The sequence below is a fragment of the Anguilla anguilla genome, chromosome 8 (genome assembly GCF_013347855.1).
Source record: "Anguilla anguilla isolate fAngAng1 chromosome 8, fAngAng1.pri, whole genome shotgun sequence".
NCBI classification, from domain to species: Eukaryota; Metazoa; Chordata; class Actinopteri; order Anguilliformes; family Anguillidae; genus Anguilla; species Anguilla anguilla.
In genome coordinates, this window is record NC_049208.1 from 51,579,929 (window position 1) to 51,600,297 (window position 20,369).

The 20,369-nt window shown below is 47.4% G+C and overlaps 1 protein-coding gene across 4 annotated transcripts in view; it reads left to right on the top strand.

The window, feature by feature from the left end:
- The window catches only part of LOC118234509 (receptor-type tyrosine-protein phosphatase U-like), a 135,210-nt gene that overhangs the window by 57,254 nt on the left and 57,587 nt on the right, over positions 1-20,369 (top strand). For all 4 annotated transcript variants that reach the window (XM_035431088.1, XM_035431086.1, XM_035431089.1 and 1 more), the window contains 3 exons: positions 5,369-5,640; positions 11,324-11,405; positions 16,307-16,422. In XM_035431088.1, the coding sequence (XP_035286979.1) occupies positions 5,369-5,640; positions 11,324-11,405; positions 16,307-16,422 (470 nt within the window). The remainder of the gene's footprint in view (positions 1-5,368; positions 5,641-11,323; positions 11,406-16,306; positions 16,423-20,369) is intronic.

Genomic DNA, 20,369 nt, shown 5'->3' on the forward strand with positions numbered 1-20,369 from the left:
CAGACTTCTACTGTAAGTCTTCTAAGTATAATTATCTTGGAACAATGAAATGAACTCATTATTCTTTTGGAAATGCTTCTGTAGCCCTTCTTCCAATCCAGGTCCCCTCTGCCTGCCCCCGCCCCACCCTCCCCCTAAGAAAAACTAATATTCAAACTAAAACATTTATTTTCGCCTCTGAGTCTTATTGTATCTGTTTATTGTTTTGGCGATGGATCACTGTTCAGCATGAACAAGAACTGATCTAACTATCCCTTGTGCATAGTTCTGTTATTGCTGCTGACCTTGATTTGATTTCAGCATAATAAAAAATAATAAAAAAATTAAAAAAAAAAAACAGTTCAGGCTTATGCTACACAGGCAGTGTTATTCTATAATTGGCATTTGTCTCCACTAGAGGGCTTAACATCAGCAGGGTTGTGTGAACAGCACGGGTGCACAGCATGCATATTCAGAATATTTAATTCCTGGTACGTTTGGGGAGGGGGGGGGGGGGGTGGGGGGCTGTGGGCATTGGGGTCAAGCACCTGCAGCTGCCCATTTGGCCAAAGTGCCCGACGTGCCCCTTTGATTCTATTTAAAAAAATCGTATTTGCATTATTACTGTCAAAGCTCTGAATAGCAGCCTAGGAGGTAAGGTTAGGAGCTAGGAGGTCTGCTGCATTGTGCAATTTGTGTATTATGTATATAATGTATGTATGTGCTGTATGCATTGTAGGTACCTGTCTTAAATGTATGTATAATGAGCAATGTGCAATTGTGCTGTCCTATTGTGTGTCATTATGTATACTGTCTTCATACAGCAAGCACCAGATGCGTGAGAAACAAATTTTCTTCAGGGCAATAAAATCTTATCTTATCTTATTGTCATTAATGCTGTCATTAGTTTTAGTTTAGTTTTAGTTTTACAGGCATTTAGCAGACGTTGTTATCCAGAGTGACTTACATTGTATCCAGTTATACAGCTGGATATATACTGAAGCAATGCAGGTTAAGTACCTTTGCTCAAGGGTACAATGGCAGTGTCCCACCGGGGAATCGAACCTGCGATCTTTAGGTTTCAAGACCAACTCTTTAGCCATTATACTACACTGCTGCCCATTCATTTTCATTTGGGGAAAGTATATTCTGTACCATAACTGGGTGTCATAAACCTAATCCAGTTTCTGTAGGTTGGCTTGCCTTCTTCTCACCTTAAGCACCTGCTCCTGAAAGTTCTCTACACAGCCCTGTTTAATGCCCTCAAATCTTGTTGTCAAATTAATGACCGGGCATCTGAAAAGTGTACGGCTTTACTATCCGCACTCAGAAGTCTTGCTAAGGCTTGCAGTTAATTTACAAGAGAGAAGAAACAAAACTGCAAACAATTAATGCTTACTCTCCATGCATTTTGCCCGCGCATGCACGCTATGTCTAAGCTTAGGGTTGTAACTAGGCAGCTGTTTCGTAGGTGACTTAGGTGCATTAACTGTCTTAACTACTGCTTGTATTTTTCCATAGACTGCGTTGTTGCCGTTCTCATTGTTAGTGTTAATCAGTTTAACCTTCAGGGTCCAAGTTGAACTATGCGGTTGTTCCCTGCACTTGGACCGGTACTTCTCTCTAGGGGTTTCGTCATACTTGTTCCTGGTTATGGTTATACACTTTGTTGTACGTCGCTCTGGATAAGAGCGTCTGCCAAATGCCTGTAATGTAATGTCTATGTAGCAGTACCCTCTCCAGTATTGTACGTTCTGTCGTTCGGTGGAAAACAGGTTCTGTGAACCACAGAAACGCTGCCTGTGTTCGCATTGCTGTTAGCGTTTGCAGATCACGGACAGTAACGAGCAGGACGCGGCTGCAGTGGAAACGGCCCAGAAATCAGGACGGGGGGGAAGGATGTAAAACACGAGGCCGGCAAAGGTTCAGAATCGTTCATTCTGATGCTACACCAGCATCACAGGGCCCTGGAGACTCTGCCTGTGGAGCCTGCTGGCCTGTGGGCTTCTGTCTTACAGAGACTGAGTGTCGAGTTAAATTACATTGCAGGCACTTATCAGACGCTCTTATCCAGAGCGACTTACGCAACTTTTTACACAGCATTTACATTCATTTATACAGCTGGATATATATACTGAAGCAATGCAGGTCAGGTACCTTGTACAACGGCAGTGTCCTCGCGGGGACTTGAACCTGCAACCTCTGGGTCGCAAGACCAACTTACTTACCCATTATATCACACTGCCGCCCTGCATGATGATCTGTAGTCATGTGTTTGGACTTCAGTCTCCTTGATTTAGCTAACAGTCGCAGTCCTGCATCTGGGGGGGTGGGGGGGGTGGGGGGGGGGGAGTCGTTGTTTGTAGTTGCCCTTGCTCCTCGTTCATCCTTGATGAATTATTGACTTTTCCGTCCGAAGCCTTCTGCTCTGCCGTGCCACGATCGAGTCACGCAGAATTCACTTCTCGCCTCGTTCGGCGGGTGGGAGAACGACACGTGCGCGTTTAAGTCGTCAGTGGAGTGGTCTGTGTGGACAATGCTCTTTTCAGCTAGCCTGACCACAGCAGCCTGAAGTAAGAACGTAAGACTGCCAAACCCCCCACTTCTGTGAGATCCGTAGGTCGGGTATTCAACAACGCTTGCTGCTTTCATCGCTGGTTACTTTTCTCTCTTATCATGCACATGCCCTGTCTTTAAAGATTTGCTAATGTTATTGCGGGCTAATTCAAGAATTTGGTCTTTATAACCAAAATATTGCTAATGTTAATCTTGCGTGGAATACTGCCACATTGCACCCTTAGGCAAGGTACTAAACCAAAAGTTCTTCAGTAAATATCCAGATCTGTAAATATATAAAGTATAAAATGTGAGATATTCAAATTGCCTCTGGTAAAAAAAAAAGGGCATCCACTGAAGCTAATTTAAAATGTAGAAGAGGATGTTATTTCAGGCTGTGTAAAGACAGAAGTTAAGTTTTGCGAAATATGTCTTTTTTTTTTTGTTTGGGCAGCGTTTTTTTCCCCCCATTTCATGCATTTTGCGCTTTGGAAGGGAGATGGACGGACTTGGCAGGGGATGACAGGGAAGCTCAGAGTTCGGCCAGTCAGCGACTTCCAGAAAAATCTCTCCGAGTCTTCCTCTCCGGAGGGTGCCACGCGCTCCAGTTGAGCTTTTGTTCCCACCATTTTGTCACCTGGCCAAAAAAACCACAGCGAGCTTATCCCGGCGCCCGACTGCCGTTTTTCTTTCTTCAAAAGAACGCGGTCAAATCCCCGGAGTCCTAAAACAATTAGGACGTCCTGTTGAGACGGTTTTTTTTTTCCCCGCTCGTTACGGTGCTCTCCCTACTCCTTCGCCGAGGCGCTCTCGAAGGAAAACGGCTCGAGATTCTCACTCGTTTAAAAAAAAAAAATAATAATAAAACAAATCCGAGAGAAAGAACTAAACGGAGAAATTATCAGAGAGAGGGAGAGGCTTCTTCTTTTTTTATTTTTTTACTTGTTAACTCTTGGGACGTTACCGCACGAAGCGTGGTTTGATCTCTTTATCAGTATTCAGTGCACATTTATGTGTTCTGCAGTTGAGAAGAAGGGTCTCCCCAAACGCCTCTTATTCTAATTGATATTTGTTTATCCAAGCCTGCCTCTCATCTGGGGTTATTGATAAGGTCCCCTGTACTTTTCCCATCAAACTCTTCACGCTGTTTATTTACTTTGTCGCTGACCTCACCCAGGGTGACCCACGCAACCGATGTCTCACACACCTCATCCCTTTTTAGCTGGGCATTCACGTAGCCAATTCAGCTTAATGCGTCTTGCTCATTCCTTAGAGCATTGATTGGGCTACACTGCAATATATTGTAAAGGCACTTGTTATAAAAATGACTTGTTAGGTCATATAATGATGAATAAAATATTTCACATGGGCATGATATATTGCAGTAACTGAAATATTATTTTCGTATTTGGCACTGCACTGTTTCAAAGCTCGTGTTCAGCCTGAATGGGACCCAACCTACAGAGCTGCAACAGGGCGCAAACGTAGCCATAATTGCGGGCTTACAATGTGTCCAAATATTACTTCCCCCTTTTTGTGTTCCTACATTTCATTACAGGAATTTAGCAGACGCTCTTATCCAGAGCGACTTACACAAACTTTTTTACAATTTATTCAGCTGGATAATATATACTGAAGCAATGCAGGTTAAGCACCTTTACTCAAGGGTACAACAGTAGTGTCCTAGCGGTGGACTCGAACCTGGAACCTTTAGGTTACAAGACCAACTCCTTACCCATTGTACTACACTGCCGCCCCTGCTGCGCCACCGCTGTGACACAAAGGCAAAGAGCGCTTCAAAGCTGGCTCTCTGCCTATCAGGGAAGGGGCTGTAATTGCCCTCCCTGCTTAATCTCTCGCATGTCGTTTGCTATTTAATTATTTTTTAACTGCACTGCATTGTGGCTGGGAAAAGCGAACGAGGTAATTAATTTAAACCATGAAAGGATCCTTCTTAATTAAGCGTTTTCAGAACTCTGTCGACTTTAAGAAGGGACCGCTTGTCAGAAGGAGAACGGACGACGTAGGCTAGCGAATCGCGCCTGTTTTTTTTGCTCTGTGTGAGGAGCCCTGTCTGTATTGGGGCGGGGGGGGAGATGGAGAGGTTTTTTGGGGGAGGGGTTTTAGGGATGCACGCACCCCTCTCCGTAATTAATCTTGCGCTCTCTGCTCCGCGTCAGGCGCTCTGAGGGTCTCCTCAGCCGCCATTAGCGGCTAATAGCTGCGCCGCGGTGATTAATGAGCGAGGGCAGCCGCCGCCGCCGAGCTAAGCGCTCCGGCTCGCTTGGCTATTTCCCAGCAACCTCGCTGCCCCCCGATTGCTTTGGAGACAGCAGCTTGTTCTTCTGTGAATAATGCCGCTGCCTCGTGTCGGCGTGATTCACCGATCCCTATAGCGCCGGGATGGGCTCGTGCCGTGGGGCTTGGTTATTGAGGTGAGAGGGCCGGGTCACGCGAAGATCTGTGAATCTGTGCGGCATCGATCCGCATAGAAACAAGGCCCTGCTCGACACCCTCCCCAGCCTTGATACCACAGTAGCGTCACTGTTCTGTCCATACAGACGACCTCTGACCTCCCTTCCTGTGTCCACTGTTCCTTCCATAGAGACGACCTTTGACCTCCCTTCCTGTTTTCACTGTTCCTTCCATACAGACGACCTCTGACCTCCCTTCCTGTGTTCACTTTTCCTTCCATACAGACGACCTCTGACCTCCCTTCCTGTGTTCGCTTTTCCTTCCATAGAGACGACCTCTGACCTCCCTTCCTGTGTTCGCTTTTCCTTCCAAACAGACGACCTCTGACCTCCCTTCCTGTTTTTTTCCTTCACCCCAGGGTCGTTCATGCTGGTGAACGCTTCCCAGCATGCCTCGGGCCAGCGCGCCCACCTCCTCCTGCGCGCCCTCAGCGAGAACGACACCCACTGCGTCCAGTTCAGCTACTTCCTGTACAGCCGGGACGGGCACAGCCCGGGGACCCTGCGGGTGTACGTGCGCGTGAACGGCGGTCCCCTGGGCAACCCCGTCTGGAACGTGTCCGGTTCCCACGGCCGCCAGTGGCACCAGGTGGAGCTCGCCGTCAGCACCTTCTGGCCAAACGACTATCAGGTGAGCTCCCCCTGTCCAGCATGCACTGCTTCGGCGTGGACCTCCACGACCACGTGAGGCCCATTACCCAGAAAGCAACGGTTCACGCAACATTCTTTCGCTTCTTTTTTCCGAGCGGGAGTCTTCGCTGTGACAGAAGGCGTAGGAAGGATCAGCCATTTTGTTGCCTTTTTTCGACGTGTCGATAACTTATTAACCTTGAAATGGCTTCCGTTGCATCCTCTTGGGGCAGTCTGGGAAATGCTACAGTGAGCCTCATTATACCAGATTCTCCTGTACGAAATGTGGAGAACTGATTCTAATATGCACAGAATTATAGCTATACAGAACTGCAGTAACTTTAACGGTTTGTACTGCCTGACCATTTTTTGATAAATACTCAAATACTCTCCTTAAATATCTGGGACTACGTGTATATAGCAACTGAGAATTAAAAAAAAAGGTCTTAAATGCTGGGAAGTTCAGAGAGTGAAGTGGAGTTAGTCCTTCTCAGATATTTAAAAATAAAATTTGTGCGAGTTTAGGCTATGTTTTTAGCCTGTGGAGTATTCCTACTTATGAGGTATTTAAGAGACGTGGAGAGCTGTTCTGATTGGTTCGCGTTTCCCAACAGATGGCTGAATTGCAGAGGCAATGGCAGTGATCACGCTTGCTCTTTTAAGCTCGCAGTCGTTTGATGGTGTGCACTTTTTAAAAAGTTGTGCTGAATTTTCTTTTTTATCGTATCTGTGTGGGAGATTTTTGCTGTGGTTATTATGGGATGGGCGAGGAGCCAGTATATAATAGCAAAAAAAGAAACATTTCCACTTAAAAAAAAAAAAAAAAAAAAAAGATAATTTCCTTGCTCTTCCAAATAAGCAGACACAAATTACAGGAATGTGTGTAGGTTGAGTAAAAGTGGAAATCATTTTTGGTTTAGTTTATTTGGATCCCTATTAAGTACCATGAACGACAGCTTCTCTTCTTGGGGTTCACACAAACACCAGATTACACATCAGTCCGATGTATTAAATTAAATACGTGTCTGCAATGTACATCATATACAATTGGATTTTGTTTAGAAATCACACCATGTAATGGAGTCTGGGCTTTTACCTATTTTAATAGCTTTAGCACCATCTCATCTTGATCATTTGTTTTCTTTCTGATGCGAGTTTAATTTCCTAAGAGGTGCTACGCGCTTAGATAGCAGTAATCTAATTAGATTTTTTAAATGAAGATTTGCTTGTTATTTTGATAATGGGGGAAGGTAGAGCATCTCATGCAACTATTGATCTGTATGCTACTGTATGTCTCAAGGAGTGACTATTTACTTTGGGGATTGATAACCGGCCTTCAGTTGCATGACTGACAGGTGTGTAAAATTAGAGCTTGATTATACTACATGACCCAAAGTATGTGACACCTGACATCCAACATCTCATCAAACTTAATATGGAGTTGGTCCACCCTTTGCTGCTATAACAACCTCCACTCTTCTGGGAAGGCTTTATACTAGATGCATTACTGCAGGGATTTGCTTACATTCAGCCAGAAGAGCATTAATGAGGTCGGCCACTGATTGGACAATTAGGCCTGGTTCGCAGTTGGTTTTCCAATTGATCCCAAAGGTGTTGGATGGGGTGGAGGTCAGGGCTCTGTGCAGGCCAGTCAAGCCCTTCCACATCATTCTTGACAAAACCATTTCTATATGGAACTGGGCCTTGTCATGCTTAAACTGGAAAGGACCTTCCCCAAACGGTTGGGGAAGCACAGAATCATCTAGATTGCGATTATATGCTGTAGCATTAAGAATTGTATTCACTGGAACTAAGGGGCCAAGCACAAACCATGAAAAACAGCCAAGGGGCTGTCCAGATACTTTTGGTCATATAGTGTATTTTGGAGTTTTTTATTTATTATATTCCATGCGGAGACTAGTAATGAGGCATGCAGGCCATTATCTAGACTGAGCCAGGGAAGAATAGAATGCATGTTGTTGAAATTTGTGCGGTATGGGCACTGGAGTGCAAGTCATATTGCCTTGTTCTGGACCAACTGAAGTTTGCTTACATTTTTCTATTTATTTTTTTGTAGCAGTTGACGGTCCTACCTGGCAATAGTCCAGATTAGACCAAACTAGAGCACTCAAGATCTGGTGGTGTTAGATATTTTGGCAACCATGTTTTTAAAGCAGACGGTTCTTTGCCCATTTTATTTACAAGGTTTTCAATGTGCCTTGAAATTGAGAGGCTTGTTGTCATATAATTGGGTGTTTTGTGCCTATATTTAAAATCACTTTCTATGACGCACTATATTCAACAAACAAACGAGTGCACAGAAAATAAGAAACATGACATGAAATGACGTGACTTGAGGTATTCTTCATAGTCTACAGCAATTCGGTAATGTCATGGTAAATGCCAGTAACCAATATAATTGAAGGATAGTTTGAATGAAAATAAATGTATCCACTTTTCTGAACGTTGTCATAGACACTGTAAGAGACACTGGAAATATGTTCTTAGGCGCAGAGCGGTGGAGGTTTTGTAAGGGGGGGTGGGGGGGGAGGAGGAGGGGGGGGTTGTATTGGAGGCTGAAGGTCGTTCTGACAAAAGGGATTTTAGGGCCTCCTGCAGGTCTGGAAAAATGAGCTCCATGTCAGAGTCGGTGACGACAGCCCAGCGGGGGCTTCCCAGGTCGCCTGTAATCCGTCCCGGAGATTTTATTACTCACCGTTTGTTGTTTGTCTTTGAGACAGGGTCCTCGAACCGAAGTCGTTTTTTTTCCCCACAGGGAGGACCGTCTGAACAGAAAACGTTTCAAACGTTCACCGACGAAGAGCAGAAATATTTTAAAAAGCCCGCATAATTATTTCCGGGGGGTGGAAAGAAAAATAATGTTCCTATCAGCATGTACGATCTTTCCTGCAGAAATAAGCAAAAAAAAAAAAAAAATTAATAAGCTCAAAAAGCCAATAAAAAAAGTTTATTTTAAAGCACCGGTTCAGTAAAGTGTGGGAGTGCTGTTCCCTGTGGGCTCATGGCACTAATGGCGTTTGTATTGTTTAATCTTAATTGGCTTTTGTCGCGGCCTCTCTGCAGCGAGCGCTTAGCGGGCAGTGAGTGGCCATGGGAACCCAACGTCCTTCTGGGAAGAGTCTCCTCAGACCTGTCAGTCAAAGCTCCTGCACATGCCCCTCCGGCTTTTGATCTAAGCTGCATCAGCCGACCCATTACCGAGGAGGATTCGGTGAACCTAACCGCCTCATCACGAGGCTTGTGCTGTGCGTGCGGCACCTCTACGTGACCTCACTGGGAAACGAAAGAAAAAAAATGGAATGCTGGACTTTTTTTAAACCCCGATTTTCATCGTTAAAAAAAGGTCTTGAAGGCACAATCGATAACCCCGACCTGTGGTAGCGTTGCGCTGCTCTGCGCGGCTTGCGGAGGTCTCCTGAAGAGCGCGCCGCGCGCTAGCGGTTGTGTAACTCTGCAGTACATTACAATGCAGGCTACTAGCGGACGCTCTTATCCAGAGCGACTTACACAACATTTTACACTGCGTCCATTTATTACATTACATTACATTACATTACAGGCATTTAGCGGACGCTCTCATCCAGAGCGACTTACACAACATTTTACACTGCGTCCATTTATTACATTACATTACATTACAGGCATTTAGCGGACGCTCTTATCCAGAGTGACGTACACAACATTTTACATTGCGTCCATTTATACAGCTGGATACACACTGAAGCAGTGCTGGTTAAGTACCTTGCTCAAGGGGTATGACGGCAGTGTGCCCTACCCGGGAATCGAACCTATGACCCTTCGGTGACGAGCCCGGTTCCTTACCCGCTACGCTACGCTGAGCAGCGACTGGCTCACGATGAGCCGCAGGCACCCCCACTGACCAGAGGAGGCGCTCTTGCGCGAGGAGTCGCGTCGGGGCGAAACCCCCTTTATCCGGGCCGCCCTGCTGGCCGGTCCGTTCGGTGCCTGAGGCCCCGGGCCAGGCTCGGAGGGCACCGGCGCGGACCACGGAGCGCATCTCCGCACTAGAACGAGTGCTTTAGCAAGAGAAGACACTTTTTTTTTTTTCTTCTATTAGTACGTGACAGAAAAAAGGATACAAACGTACAGCCCAATAAGCGCGTACGCGCCCGCGGGCTCCGCTAAAACACCAACGCTAATCACTTTTCTCCTTAAGCGCGATCGTAAACACGATGCATCAGAGTCGCGGGCGGCGCGGCAGTTTGTTTTAACGTCCGCTCTGACTAATGGCCTCGGGAAAATGAATTCAGATCCTGGACTCGGCGAGGACTTCGTCAATAAGCGGCGTGCGCGCCCGAACGACGTCTCCGGAGCGGGGAAGGAAAAAACAAGCCGCGCCGTCATTAATCCCCGAACTGACTTAACGCCAGCCTGCGTGGGCTGAGCGTGTTCGCCGCCGTCGCGGTGGAGGACGGATTTGTTCTGTCGCAAAAAAAAAAAAAAAAACCCTTTGGGAACTCTACTGTCTGTTTTCTTCAGACGCTTTTTTGTCGTAGAAACGCACAGGATTTACGGAAAACTCTCTGATTATAAAACACCTGTATTCTGTTTTACACCTTTAATGCTTCTGACTAATTCGCGCTTAATTGTCCTCCGTACGCCTTTGTTGAATTCTGAAAACATTTGATTATTGTGTCCAAAGTTGTATTTCTTTTATACTGCAGGATTTATGAATTTATTTCTGAAACAGGTGAATAGCTTGGAATTCCAGTGTTTCGGTATTTTTAATGTTCATATCGCTGTATTCATATAACTGTCGTGCAAAGCGGTGATGGTAATTCATGGTAATGCATTTCTTTTCTTGTGGGAATGTTGCCATGTACGGAATTAAAGAAAGCTGAGAACACAGATGTCCTGATGTCTTTTTTTTTTTAGGTGCTGCTTTTCAAAGTATTGCTTCTTTTCTGTCTGGGTAGAGTTAGAGACTGAGGAGCTGAACCTTGTAATGAAATATTAAAGATGTTATGGAATCTGTGGAGATTACCAATGAGCACCATACATCCTGCTACTCTTTCGCTGTCTTTGTCCTTACCCTTTCTCACTTTCTCTATCCTTTTTTTATTTCCTTTGCTCTTCCCGTCTTTCTCTGTCCGTACCTCGTCTCTGGCTATTTCTCTTTCCTCCTTTATTCTGTTCTTCTTCTCTCCTTTCACTCCTTTCTCTGTTTCACCCACATGCTCTCTGTCTCGAGCTCACTCTCTGGAGGAGCGATAGAAACGGCCGCGTGACGTCGAAAATATCAACGCAAAAATGTCAACTGCTGTTTGGCAGTCGAAAGTCAAGCCGCTCCTCTGACAAGCCGCTTTCTCGTGTCTCCCCGAAATGCCACTAATCCACAAAATGCCATTCATTTTCTTCCCAGGGAAAAGAGATTGATGACAGGTACTCGGGTGCATCGCCAAAATGGCAACGAACGGTTTTCGGTGAGGACTGGACCGCTCCGTTTTGGGACAGGTGTTAGCAAAGGAGGCCTAGATGCGATGCTTCAAAGAGAAAGCCCTTTCTTTGGGTCCATCTGCTTTCAAGACAGTTTCAGAGTACTATCCTCAGAGCCAATGATTACAGCATGATTATGCTTTTTTTCCCCCCCCCTCCCTGTGTTGCATTATGGGATGTTTCCACTCTGCCACTTTTCCCCACAGATCCTGTTTGAAGCGACCGTCTCCGCTGAGCGGCGGGGCTACATCGGCTTAGACGACATCCTGCTGCTCAACTACCCCTGCTGTAAGTAGCTATGGCGACCGTGTCCGCGCCGACCTTTTTTGTGGAGACGCGCGAGCGAGCGAGCGAGCGGCGGACGCACTTCCTGCCGGTCGACCGGCCGGCCGGCCGGACGGACCTGAGCGCTCACCCCGGGCAGTCTGGGTCCGCCTCTGCACCCCGCTGAGGTCACATGACCCCGCGTGCCCCACCCCCGCCTCTCAGCACTCAGTGGCGGTGCCCATCGAGAGATCCTTTCTCATATACTTCACCCTACTTTTTATTCCCTTCACTCACGTGGGCTGTGGTATGAAAGAAAGAAAAAAACAACCCTGAGGAACAGAAAGCTCTGTCAGTGTCTCCCCCCCCAACCCAACCCCCCCGCCTCGTTGTCTGGGCAACGCGTCTGGTGCAGGTTCCGTGCGGCGTAGCCAGGTGCGTTCTTGCCCCCCCCCCCCCCCCCCCCGTCTTCACTATTAGCCGGCATCCGTCGTCAGGTTGTCGCTAAGGTAAATTAATTACGCTTCGCTTCGAAGCCAACGGCTGAACTCTGAGCGTGTGTTCCCGCCCGTCTGTAGTTACCTGGAGAATCCCGCCATCCTGCCTTCCTCCTGCTGCGGGGATGGGGAGACAGACATGGAGTGAGCGTGTGCAGATCACCACAGACCAGAAAGAGAGGGGCAATTCAGAACAGACCGGAAAGAGAGGGGCAATTCAGAACAGACCGGAAAGAGAGGGGCAATTCAGAACAGACCGGAAGAAGAGGGGCAATTCAGAACAGACCAGAAAGAGTGGGGCAATTCAGAACAGACCAGAAAGAGAGGGGCAATTCAGAACAGACCGGAAAGAGAGGGGCAATTCAGAACAGACCGGAAAGAGTGGGGCAATTCAGAACAGACCAGAAAGAGAGGGGCAATTCAGAACAGACCAGAAAGAGAGGGGCAATTCAGAACAGACCGGGAACAGAAGGGCAATTCAGAACAGACCGGAAAGAGAGGGGCAATTCAGAACAGACCAGAAAGAGAGGGGAAATTCAGAACAGACCAGACAGAGTGGGGCAATTCAGAACAGACCAGAAAGAGAGGGGCAATTCAGAACAGACCAGAAAGAGAGGGGCAATTCAGAACAGACCGGAAAGAGAGGGGCAATTCAGAACAGACCAGAAAGAGAGGGGCAATTCAGAACAGACCAGAAAGAGAGGGGCAATTCAGAACAGACCAGAAAGAGAGGGGCAATTCAGAACAGACCGGGGAGAGAGGGGCAATTCAGAACAGACCAGAAAGAGAGGGGCAATTCAGAACAGACCGGAAAGAGAGGGGCAATTCAGAACAGACCGGAAAGAGAGGGGCAATTCAGAACAGACTGGGGAGAGAGGGGCAATTCAGAACAGACCAGAAAGAGAGGGGCAATTCAGAACAGACCAGAAAGAGAGGGGCAATTCAGAACAGACCGGAAAGAGAGGGGCAATTCAGAACAGACCGGAAAGAGAGGGGCAATTCAGAACAGACCGGAAGAAGAGGGGCAATTCAGAACAGACCAGAAAGAGTGGGGCAATTCAGAACAGACCAGAAAGAGAGGGGCAATTCAGAACAGACCGGAAAGAGAGGGGCAATTCAGAACAGACCGGAAAGAGTGGGGCAATTCAGAACAGACCAGAAAGAGAGGGACAATTCAGAACAGACCAGAAAGAGAGGGGCAATTCAGAACAGACCGGGAACAGAAGGGCAATTCAGAACAGACCGGAAAGAGAGGGGCAATTCAGAACAGACCAGAAAGAGTGGGGTAATTCAGAGCAGACCAGAAAGAGAGTGGCAATTCAGAACAGACCGGGAACAGAAGGGCAATTCAGAACAGACCGGGAACAGAAGGGCAATTCAGAACAGACCAGAAAGAGAGGGGCAATTCAGAACAGACCAGAAAGAGAGGGGCAATTCAGAACAGACCGGAAAGAGACAGGCAATTCAGAACAGACCGGAAAGAGAGGGGCAATTCAGAACAGACCAGAAAGAGAGGGGCAATTCAGAACAGACAGGGGAAGAGAGGGGGGTTGTAGTCTTTGTGGGCCTGTTCCAGAGCTGCACTGGAGGACAGTGGGGAGCAATTCAGCTCCAGATCCGCACACCACGCCCAGGATTAGTGCTTTAGCTGGGCACTCCACCTGGGAGGTGGTTATTTATTAGTCGTTTGTGTTAGTTTTTTTTTTAATCCTTGCCTGAATAATTTACAATAATTTCACTGCCAAGAAAAGGAATAGCTCCTCGAAGAGGAAGGGGGTTTTTAGAGGGCCGCATCGGAAGATAATTTGAGCGGAGTCTCTGGGCAGAGGCTGTAAAAGGCAATGTCCTCAACTCCAGAAAATCTGCATCCTCTTCGCCATGGGGGGGGGTGCAAGGGGTCAGACTGCCCTTCAGCCCGTAACTGTACCCCTCGGGCGTGTCTTTTTCCGATGCCTGGAAGAGGACCCCCCCCAGGCCACTCCCCCCTGGCGTCGGTTGGCTGGCTGCCAATCCCAGCAGTCCTCTTCGCCCGCCCCCTTTCCTCAGCACTCTCAAGACCTCAGGGCGAAACGCGTCTGCCCGAGGGCTGGAGCGCTCCGTTCGTCCTTCAGGGCACGTCGGCCCTGTCTGACGGCTGGGTTAGCGTTTAGCGTTTTTTCATTTCGTTTTTTTTTTTTTTTAAATCCACCCACCTATCCTGTCAACCGATTCCCCCTCTCCATTCCCCACCCCCCCCCACCCCCTCCCAAATGGGACTGCATGAACCCTGGCTGATTCCGCTGTCCTGCCCACTTCGCATCTCTGAGGCTAACTTCTCAAAGTCACCCTCCTGCTCTTCGACATTTTATTTTTATTTTTTTTTTTGGATTAGTTTCTGACTCGCTGAATTAAGGAAAGACGGCGGGACGCACCGAGTCGCGGGCACTCCGTCGACAGCCAGCGCAACCGCTGACTGGATGACTGGAACGCTCGGCTCGTCGGAACGTGACGGACGGGACTGTCGCGGACAGGAAGTGGAGAAGCAGGACGTCCCTCCGCCGGCTCGCCGACAGCGGCGGTGAAAACCCCGCCTGTCGTTTTAGCGTCGGATCCCGAAGCCCCTTCGGGAATACCTGCCATAAAAGAATGCGTGCTGAGCGCTGACGCTTCAGCCTCATGCTACAGACCGGCGGTTCTCAAACTCGCTCCTGGAGGACTGCTCTGTGTGCCGGCTTTCATTCCAACCTCAACAGCAATCCCAGAATTTTAACAGAGCAGTTAATTGTTCTTAATTTAGGCGCTTTTCATGTTTTTTAGAGCTGGGGTTCCAGGAAGGGCCGGTGTGGGTGCGCACACCTGATCCTGATTGTGCCAATCAAGGTGCCTAGCAACGACTCTAAAACATGAAAAGCACCTCATTGTGAAAAATTAACGGCTTGTTAAAATTCTGGGATTGCTGTCGTGGTTGGAATGAAAACCAGCGCACACCGTAGTGTGTGGCGCATGGGACGGTCTCCCATTCTCGTGACTGTCGGCCATGTTTTTCGGTTGGCTTTCGCACTAAATTCTTTGCTCCAGTGGGGTCCGGCTCCTCGCACCAGGGGCAGGTCAGGCTGGGGCTAGGACTGAGGTAATGGGTAAACTGATAGGGCAGGTTCTGGGGCTAAGTGAGTAGAAGCATCACGCCTTACAGCCCTATGGCCTTTTTTAGATCTGCCTGCCGTTAGTGGGCTATGCTATCCTCAGGCCCCCTGTCTGTACCTGACGTTCCTGCTAGCCTCCTATTTTACCACCCCCCCCCACCACCACCACTCCCCACTCCCCATTAAATAACCATGAGTTTGGACTTGCCGGGGGTTCCAGTGCATTGTGTCTGACTAAGCGCTCGGCCTACGGGGGAGAAACGGAGGGGTGGGGGGAGGGGGGAGGGGGGGGGGGGGGGCGGGGGGGTGGGGGGGGGTGATGGATGGCACCCTGGCCTTCCTGCTTTGGATTCAGGTTAAAGCGCAGTTTGACATTTCTATTGCATTCCCCCGAGCATTCAGTCCACACACGAGCGTTCCGGGCAAATAGAATGTTTATCAGCGTAAAGAGACCGCTGGATAAAGACACACCAAGAGGTTGTCAGTGGAAAGAAAGGCTTGCCGTTCGTTCTTTTTGGTTTTTTTTCTCGCGTGCATGGCTTGCTGGCTGGCTGGCTCTCTCTCTCTCTCTCTCTCTCTCTCTCTCTCTCTCTCTCCCTCCCCTCTCTCTCTCCCTCTCTCTCCTCTTTTACAGTTGGCCAGCACTTTACAGATGGCGGATAGTTTTTATTTTTTTATTGTTCATGTATTGTATTTATTTGACAGGCACTCAACATTTCCACAGACACTTCTCATGAAATATGAAAATGTGCCACATTTAGCTGAAAAGACCATTTTCATCTGTAGTCCCTGCACAAGAGAGATGTCACAGACTGGTAAACAGTACAAATTTTCTCAGATGAAAAATATTTGGTATTTAAGCTGTTTCTGCTTAATTTTTACCATATATATATATATATATATATGCGCCGCAAACAAAACTGACTGCTGACAGGAAAGACAGTGAGAGACCAGATAAGTTGACAATCATTTGGCTGTTATAATTGACTTTGATCAATGTAATATTTGTTCTGGCTAGCATTGTTAGACCTAATCTAGCTATCTATTTTTTCCCACTTATGTTAACGTGTGCAAAGTTGCTTTTTTCCGTTTAGTCGCGTCCAATTTTATTTAAAACGCGCTGGTTGCGAACTAAACGGAATGTTCGTTTAAAATCGTCTGACGGTAACCGTCGGCCGCAGAGCGTAGTTCGCTAAGAACGTTCGCCGTTTCGAACGCGCGCCTCACGGCGTGAGCGCCCGCCCACCTTCGCCGTGGTCCTTTGACGCGGCCCTCCGTGACCTTGTTCTCCGTTTGTCCCCCGCAGACAAGGTGCCGCACTTTTCGCGCCTGGGGGAGGTGGAGGTGAACACCGGGCAGAACGCCACCTTCCAGTGCGTCGCCACCGGCCGAGCGTCCGAGATGGAGGAGTTCCTGCTGGAGGTCAGTTCGCGGTTCGCCACGGCCTCCGGAGGCCTGGCTCAGGGCTTTGGCGGGGTCGCGGGGTGGAGGCGTGGCTTAAATCTGGTGGGGTAGGGATGTGGGGTTTGCAACGTGGTGGTGGGGGCTGAGGGCTGAGCTAGGCTGATTTTGATTTTGAAAGTGGAATGGGTAGAGCAGCCACTTACGAAGAAGTCGTTCATAAAAATGTATTTTTTGAAGTATATTTCTGTTTCTTTTTTAGGTATATTTTTAAGTCCTTTATGCGACAAAATTTGCCCATTTTTAAAGTACATCCTAGAACAATACTCTAAGTATGCCATTCACGAACTACTTCTCAAGTTTGTAGACCAAATATTTTAAACTGTGATCGAAGTTTACTTCTGGAAGGTAGAGTGAAATGCATTTTAAGTAACTACCTGAGATATAGTGTGCTTACGGCACTGTATAGATTCTTTTGTGTATGGGAGCGGTCTGTTGGACATAAATGACTTGGCGTCGTCTAGAGTGAATCCAAACAACTGACCAAAGGCCGATGGCATTGGATACTTTTTCTTTTACTTTAAGAGAATCGATGGCAGCATTTTACTTTCCCGACAGGCTGTCCCCATATTTTTGTTTACAAAGTAGGAGTAGTTTTTTTTGCGACTCCCTCAGTAGGTGAGGAATACATTAGCGAAAGCTAACAAAGTCTTCCTTTTGCCCTTGATGGTCCCACATCTAAGTGTCTTTTGAACTGGCAGTTGCTGGAAAAGGTAGCTCGTAGATGAAATGGCTGCGCTTGGCATCTCATAGCTTTTTTTTTTTTTTTAGTCAAGGATCGCATTTATACATTTATTGAAGAGGATTTTTTACATCTGTTTTATGCACAGAATCTTCAATGAACGTTTTTCACTGCACGCGCAAGTTCAAAAATCACAATAATCCATACTTTAAAACATTTTTAATGGCAGGGGAAAATATGTGGTGCTTTCAAAGTACTGTAATAATCCCTTTCCACCCACAGCCCACCTCCCCCCCCCCCCCCCCCCCTTCCTCCTTCGTCACTCTAGAGTGTCCATGCTAATTGGGTTTTAACCTTTAAGACTGAAAACTGTATCTGTGATGTCTTATGTACTGAGAGATGGAAAATACAAGCGCAAATCCCCAATAGCTGCGACCGCACACGTGCATGCATCCATGCGTGCATGCATCCATGCACACACCCGCACATAAACACGTGACCTCTTCTTTGGCTCATGACCAACCTTTCCATAAAATCTTGTGCACATCTGCGAATCCATTCGGGAGTTTTTTGCGCCTTTTTGTGGTAGGCCACGCCCATCGCCATGCCCCCTCTTGGTCAATCGGCCTTGAAAGTTACTCAGCTCTACCTTCGGTCATGACCAACCTCCATGCCAAATTTAAGCCTCCTGGGGCGAAAACTGTGGCCGCTACGGGGTGGGACACTTTTGTGGAACGACAGACAGACAGACATAACACCCATAAAGCAATTAGAAATTGTCCATGCACATTTATTGGTACAATTTGGTCACAAACGATGCTTCATTTCAAGTTTTTGAAGTTTTGACCGATTTAAAGTTTACTTACAACCTTAGACGTGCTGGATTAACTTCAGTAGAACCGTTTAATTGCATAAAGGAATGAGACAGTGTGCCAACAGTCTGCAAACGACCGTGGTTTTCCACAGCAACCCGCCTACCTTCGGAAATTTTGGCAGTTTTGCGTCTTCGTAGGAACGGTGTATTTATGAGACATCTGCTGACTTTTAACGCATATTTATAGATCATTATTATTGGACAAAATTCCATCAAAATGTCTGAAATATGTGATGCTGCTTTATAAGTATGTGATCTCTTAACCATGGAATGAATGGGAACTGGTTCAGGATTTGGCAATTCTATGCAATTGCCAAAATTATGCGATAATCCGTTTGGCAATGAAGACGATCAGAAGGCAGTATGGTGCAAGCATTCTTGAGTGAATGTATAAAATTATTTTTATATATTAAGGTGGAGTTTGTGTGGGTTCCTTAAGTTAAAAGGTTGCTTTTGTACCCCTCAAGTGTTGAGTCACAAAAATGACATGCATTTCAAGACGGTGGCGTTCGGTCCGCCGAAGAAGCGGATTGGCCTCGGCTGTGCCGGGCCGGTGGAGAGAGAACACGCACCTGGGTCACGTTACCTAATCAGCCCAGGTGCTGAAAGGCGTGCTGCTCTCCACGGCTCGGGGCCGAGACCGGGAGCACACACCGAGAGTGTGAGTTTCGATTTTAGTTTCATTTCAGTTCTGTTGTTTTTCGTTCTTTTGTCTATCTTATTTTAGTTTGTTTTTTTTAGTTTATTGTTTTTGCCCGGAACCCGCGAGTGGGAAGGGTAAAGACGTTTGTTTATTTGATTAGATGTTGGTGGGGGTGCGCTCTTTCTCTCTCTCTCTCTCTCTCTCTCTCTCTGTCTCTCTCCGCGTGGCAACTACCAATGTTTTTCCCCGAAACTTCCGCATCTCCCTAGCAGGGGTGTTAAGCTGGTGTGTGACAAAGACATATTGCAATTCCAAATACCACTACTCCCATAGAATGACCCCTTACAAGGTGGTAATCCTTCAGTATAGGCTATATTTCCAACCCAATTTTAGTGCTTACAATGTGTAAGAATAAATAATATTTCAATTGTTCCAATTTTTGGCTAGACTGCAACAGCGGGGCCAGCCCTACAAACGCGAATGTCTGTGACTGAGTGACTGAGTGAGTGATGAAGTTACACCATTGGTCGGCCTGTCCAGCTATATACTAGGTTTTGACCTGGTCTTGTTTTTTTTTGTTGCCACGTTTCTTTTTTTTATAGCTTAATGTGTTGTGGTGGTCTCTTGAAGACTTTACAGATCTTTAATGTAGCCACACACACACACACACTGCGCGCACACACACACACACACACACACACACACACACACACACACACACACACAAACTCACTCACACACACACAAACACACACACACACACACTCTCTCGCACACACACACACACACACACACACACACACGCACTGCACACACACACACACACACACACACAGGCACATAGGGAGACAGCGCCTCGAGTTACCAGTGGCGGCAAAGCCAGATGGACCGCAGTCTCTGTCAAGCGAAGTCACCACCTAAGTCCTATTTTGAGCCAGAGAAAAAAAAAACCAGTGGCATATGCAAACCTGTGACTCGTGTTAGTGTGTGACACATGGTGATCTATGTGCTATTTCCTCTTATTTCAAAAAGCTTTTTTTCTTTTCTTTTGGCTGCTGGGTTGGTCATCCCGATAAGGCACTGTTTCAGTGTGCAGTGTGAGCCCCGTGGTTTGGTGTTCAATCTAGACCGGTGCCGGTGCCGATATCCCCACAGGGGAACAATTTTGACGCACGTGGAGAATTTCGGTCAACGCCCGCGGTGGCACGTAAAATAAGTGGCTCCAGAGGAGACCTTATAACTCGTCTGTGGTCCCACAAATTATCAGCAGGGGTCCAGCTTGAGTACGACCCTGTTTACTCTTGGTTTTAAGATGCGTTTCGGTGATCCGAACACAAGTGGACAGCCGAGACGCATCGCCGTTCACACCTGTGTCTGTCGTGCGTCTCCAAGGCGTCCAGCTGACCACTTGTGTACAGATTTCGTTACTGCCTACGTCACTTCTGCCAGAAGGTCGCCAGACAAGCGCCAGATTTGTTCCGCACGGGCTGGCTAAGAAAACAAAAATGTTTCAAGGAGTAACATACATGCACGGGCTGTTCCAGCTGTTGAGATTGGCAGGACAAAGTCATCTGCGACTTGCAAAACAACCACCACGTCCTGCACTGATGACGTAATTTCCTGTTACGTCCTTGTCGGGGATGCATCAGGACACACTAGCGTTTACGCTACAAAAGATATGTGGTCAAATGCGTCCCAGACCCCCTCGG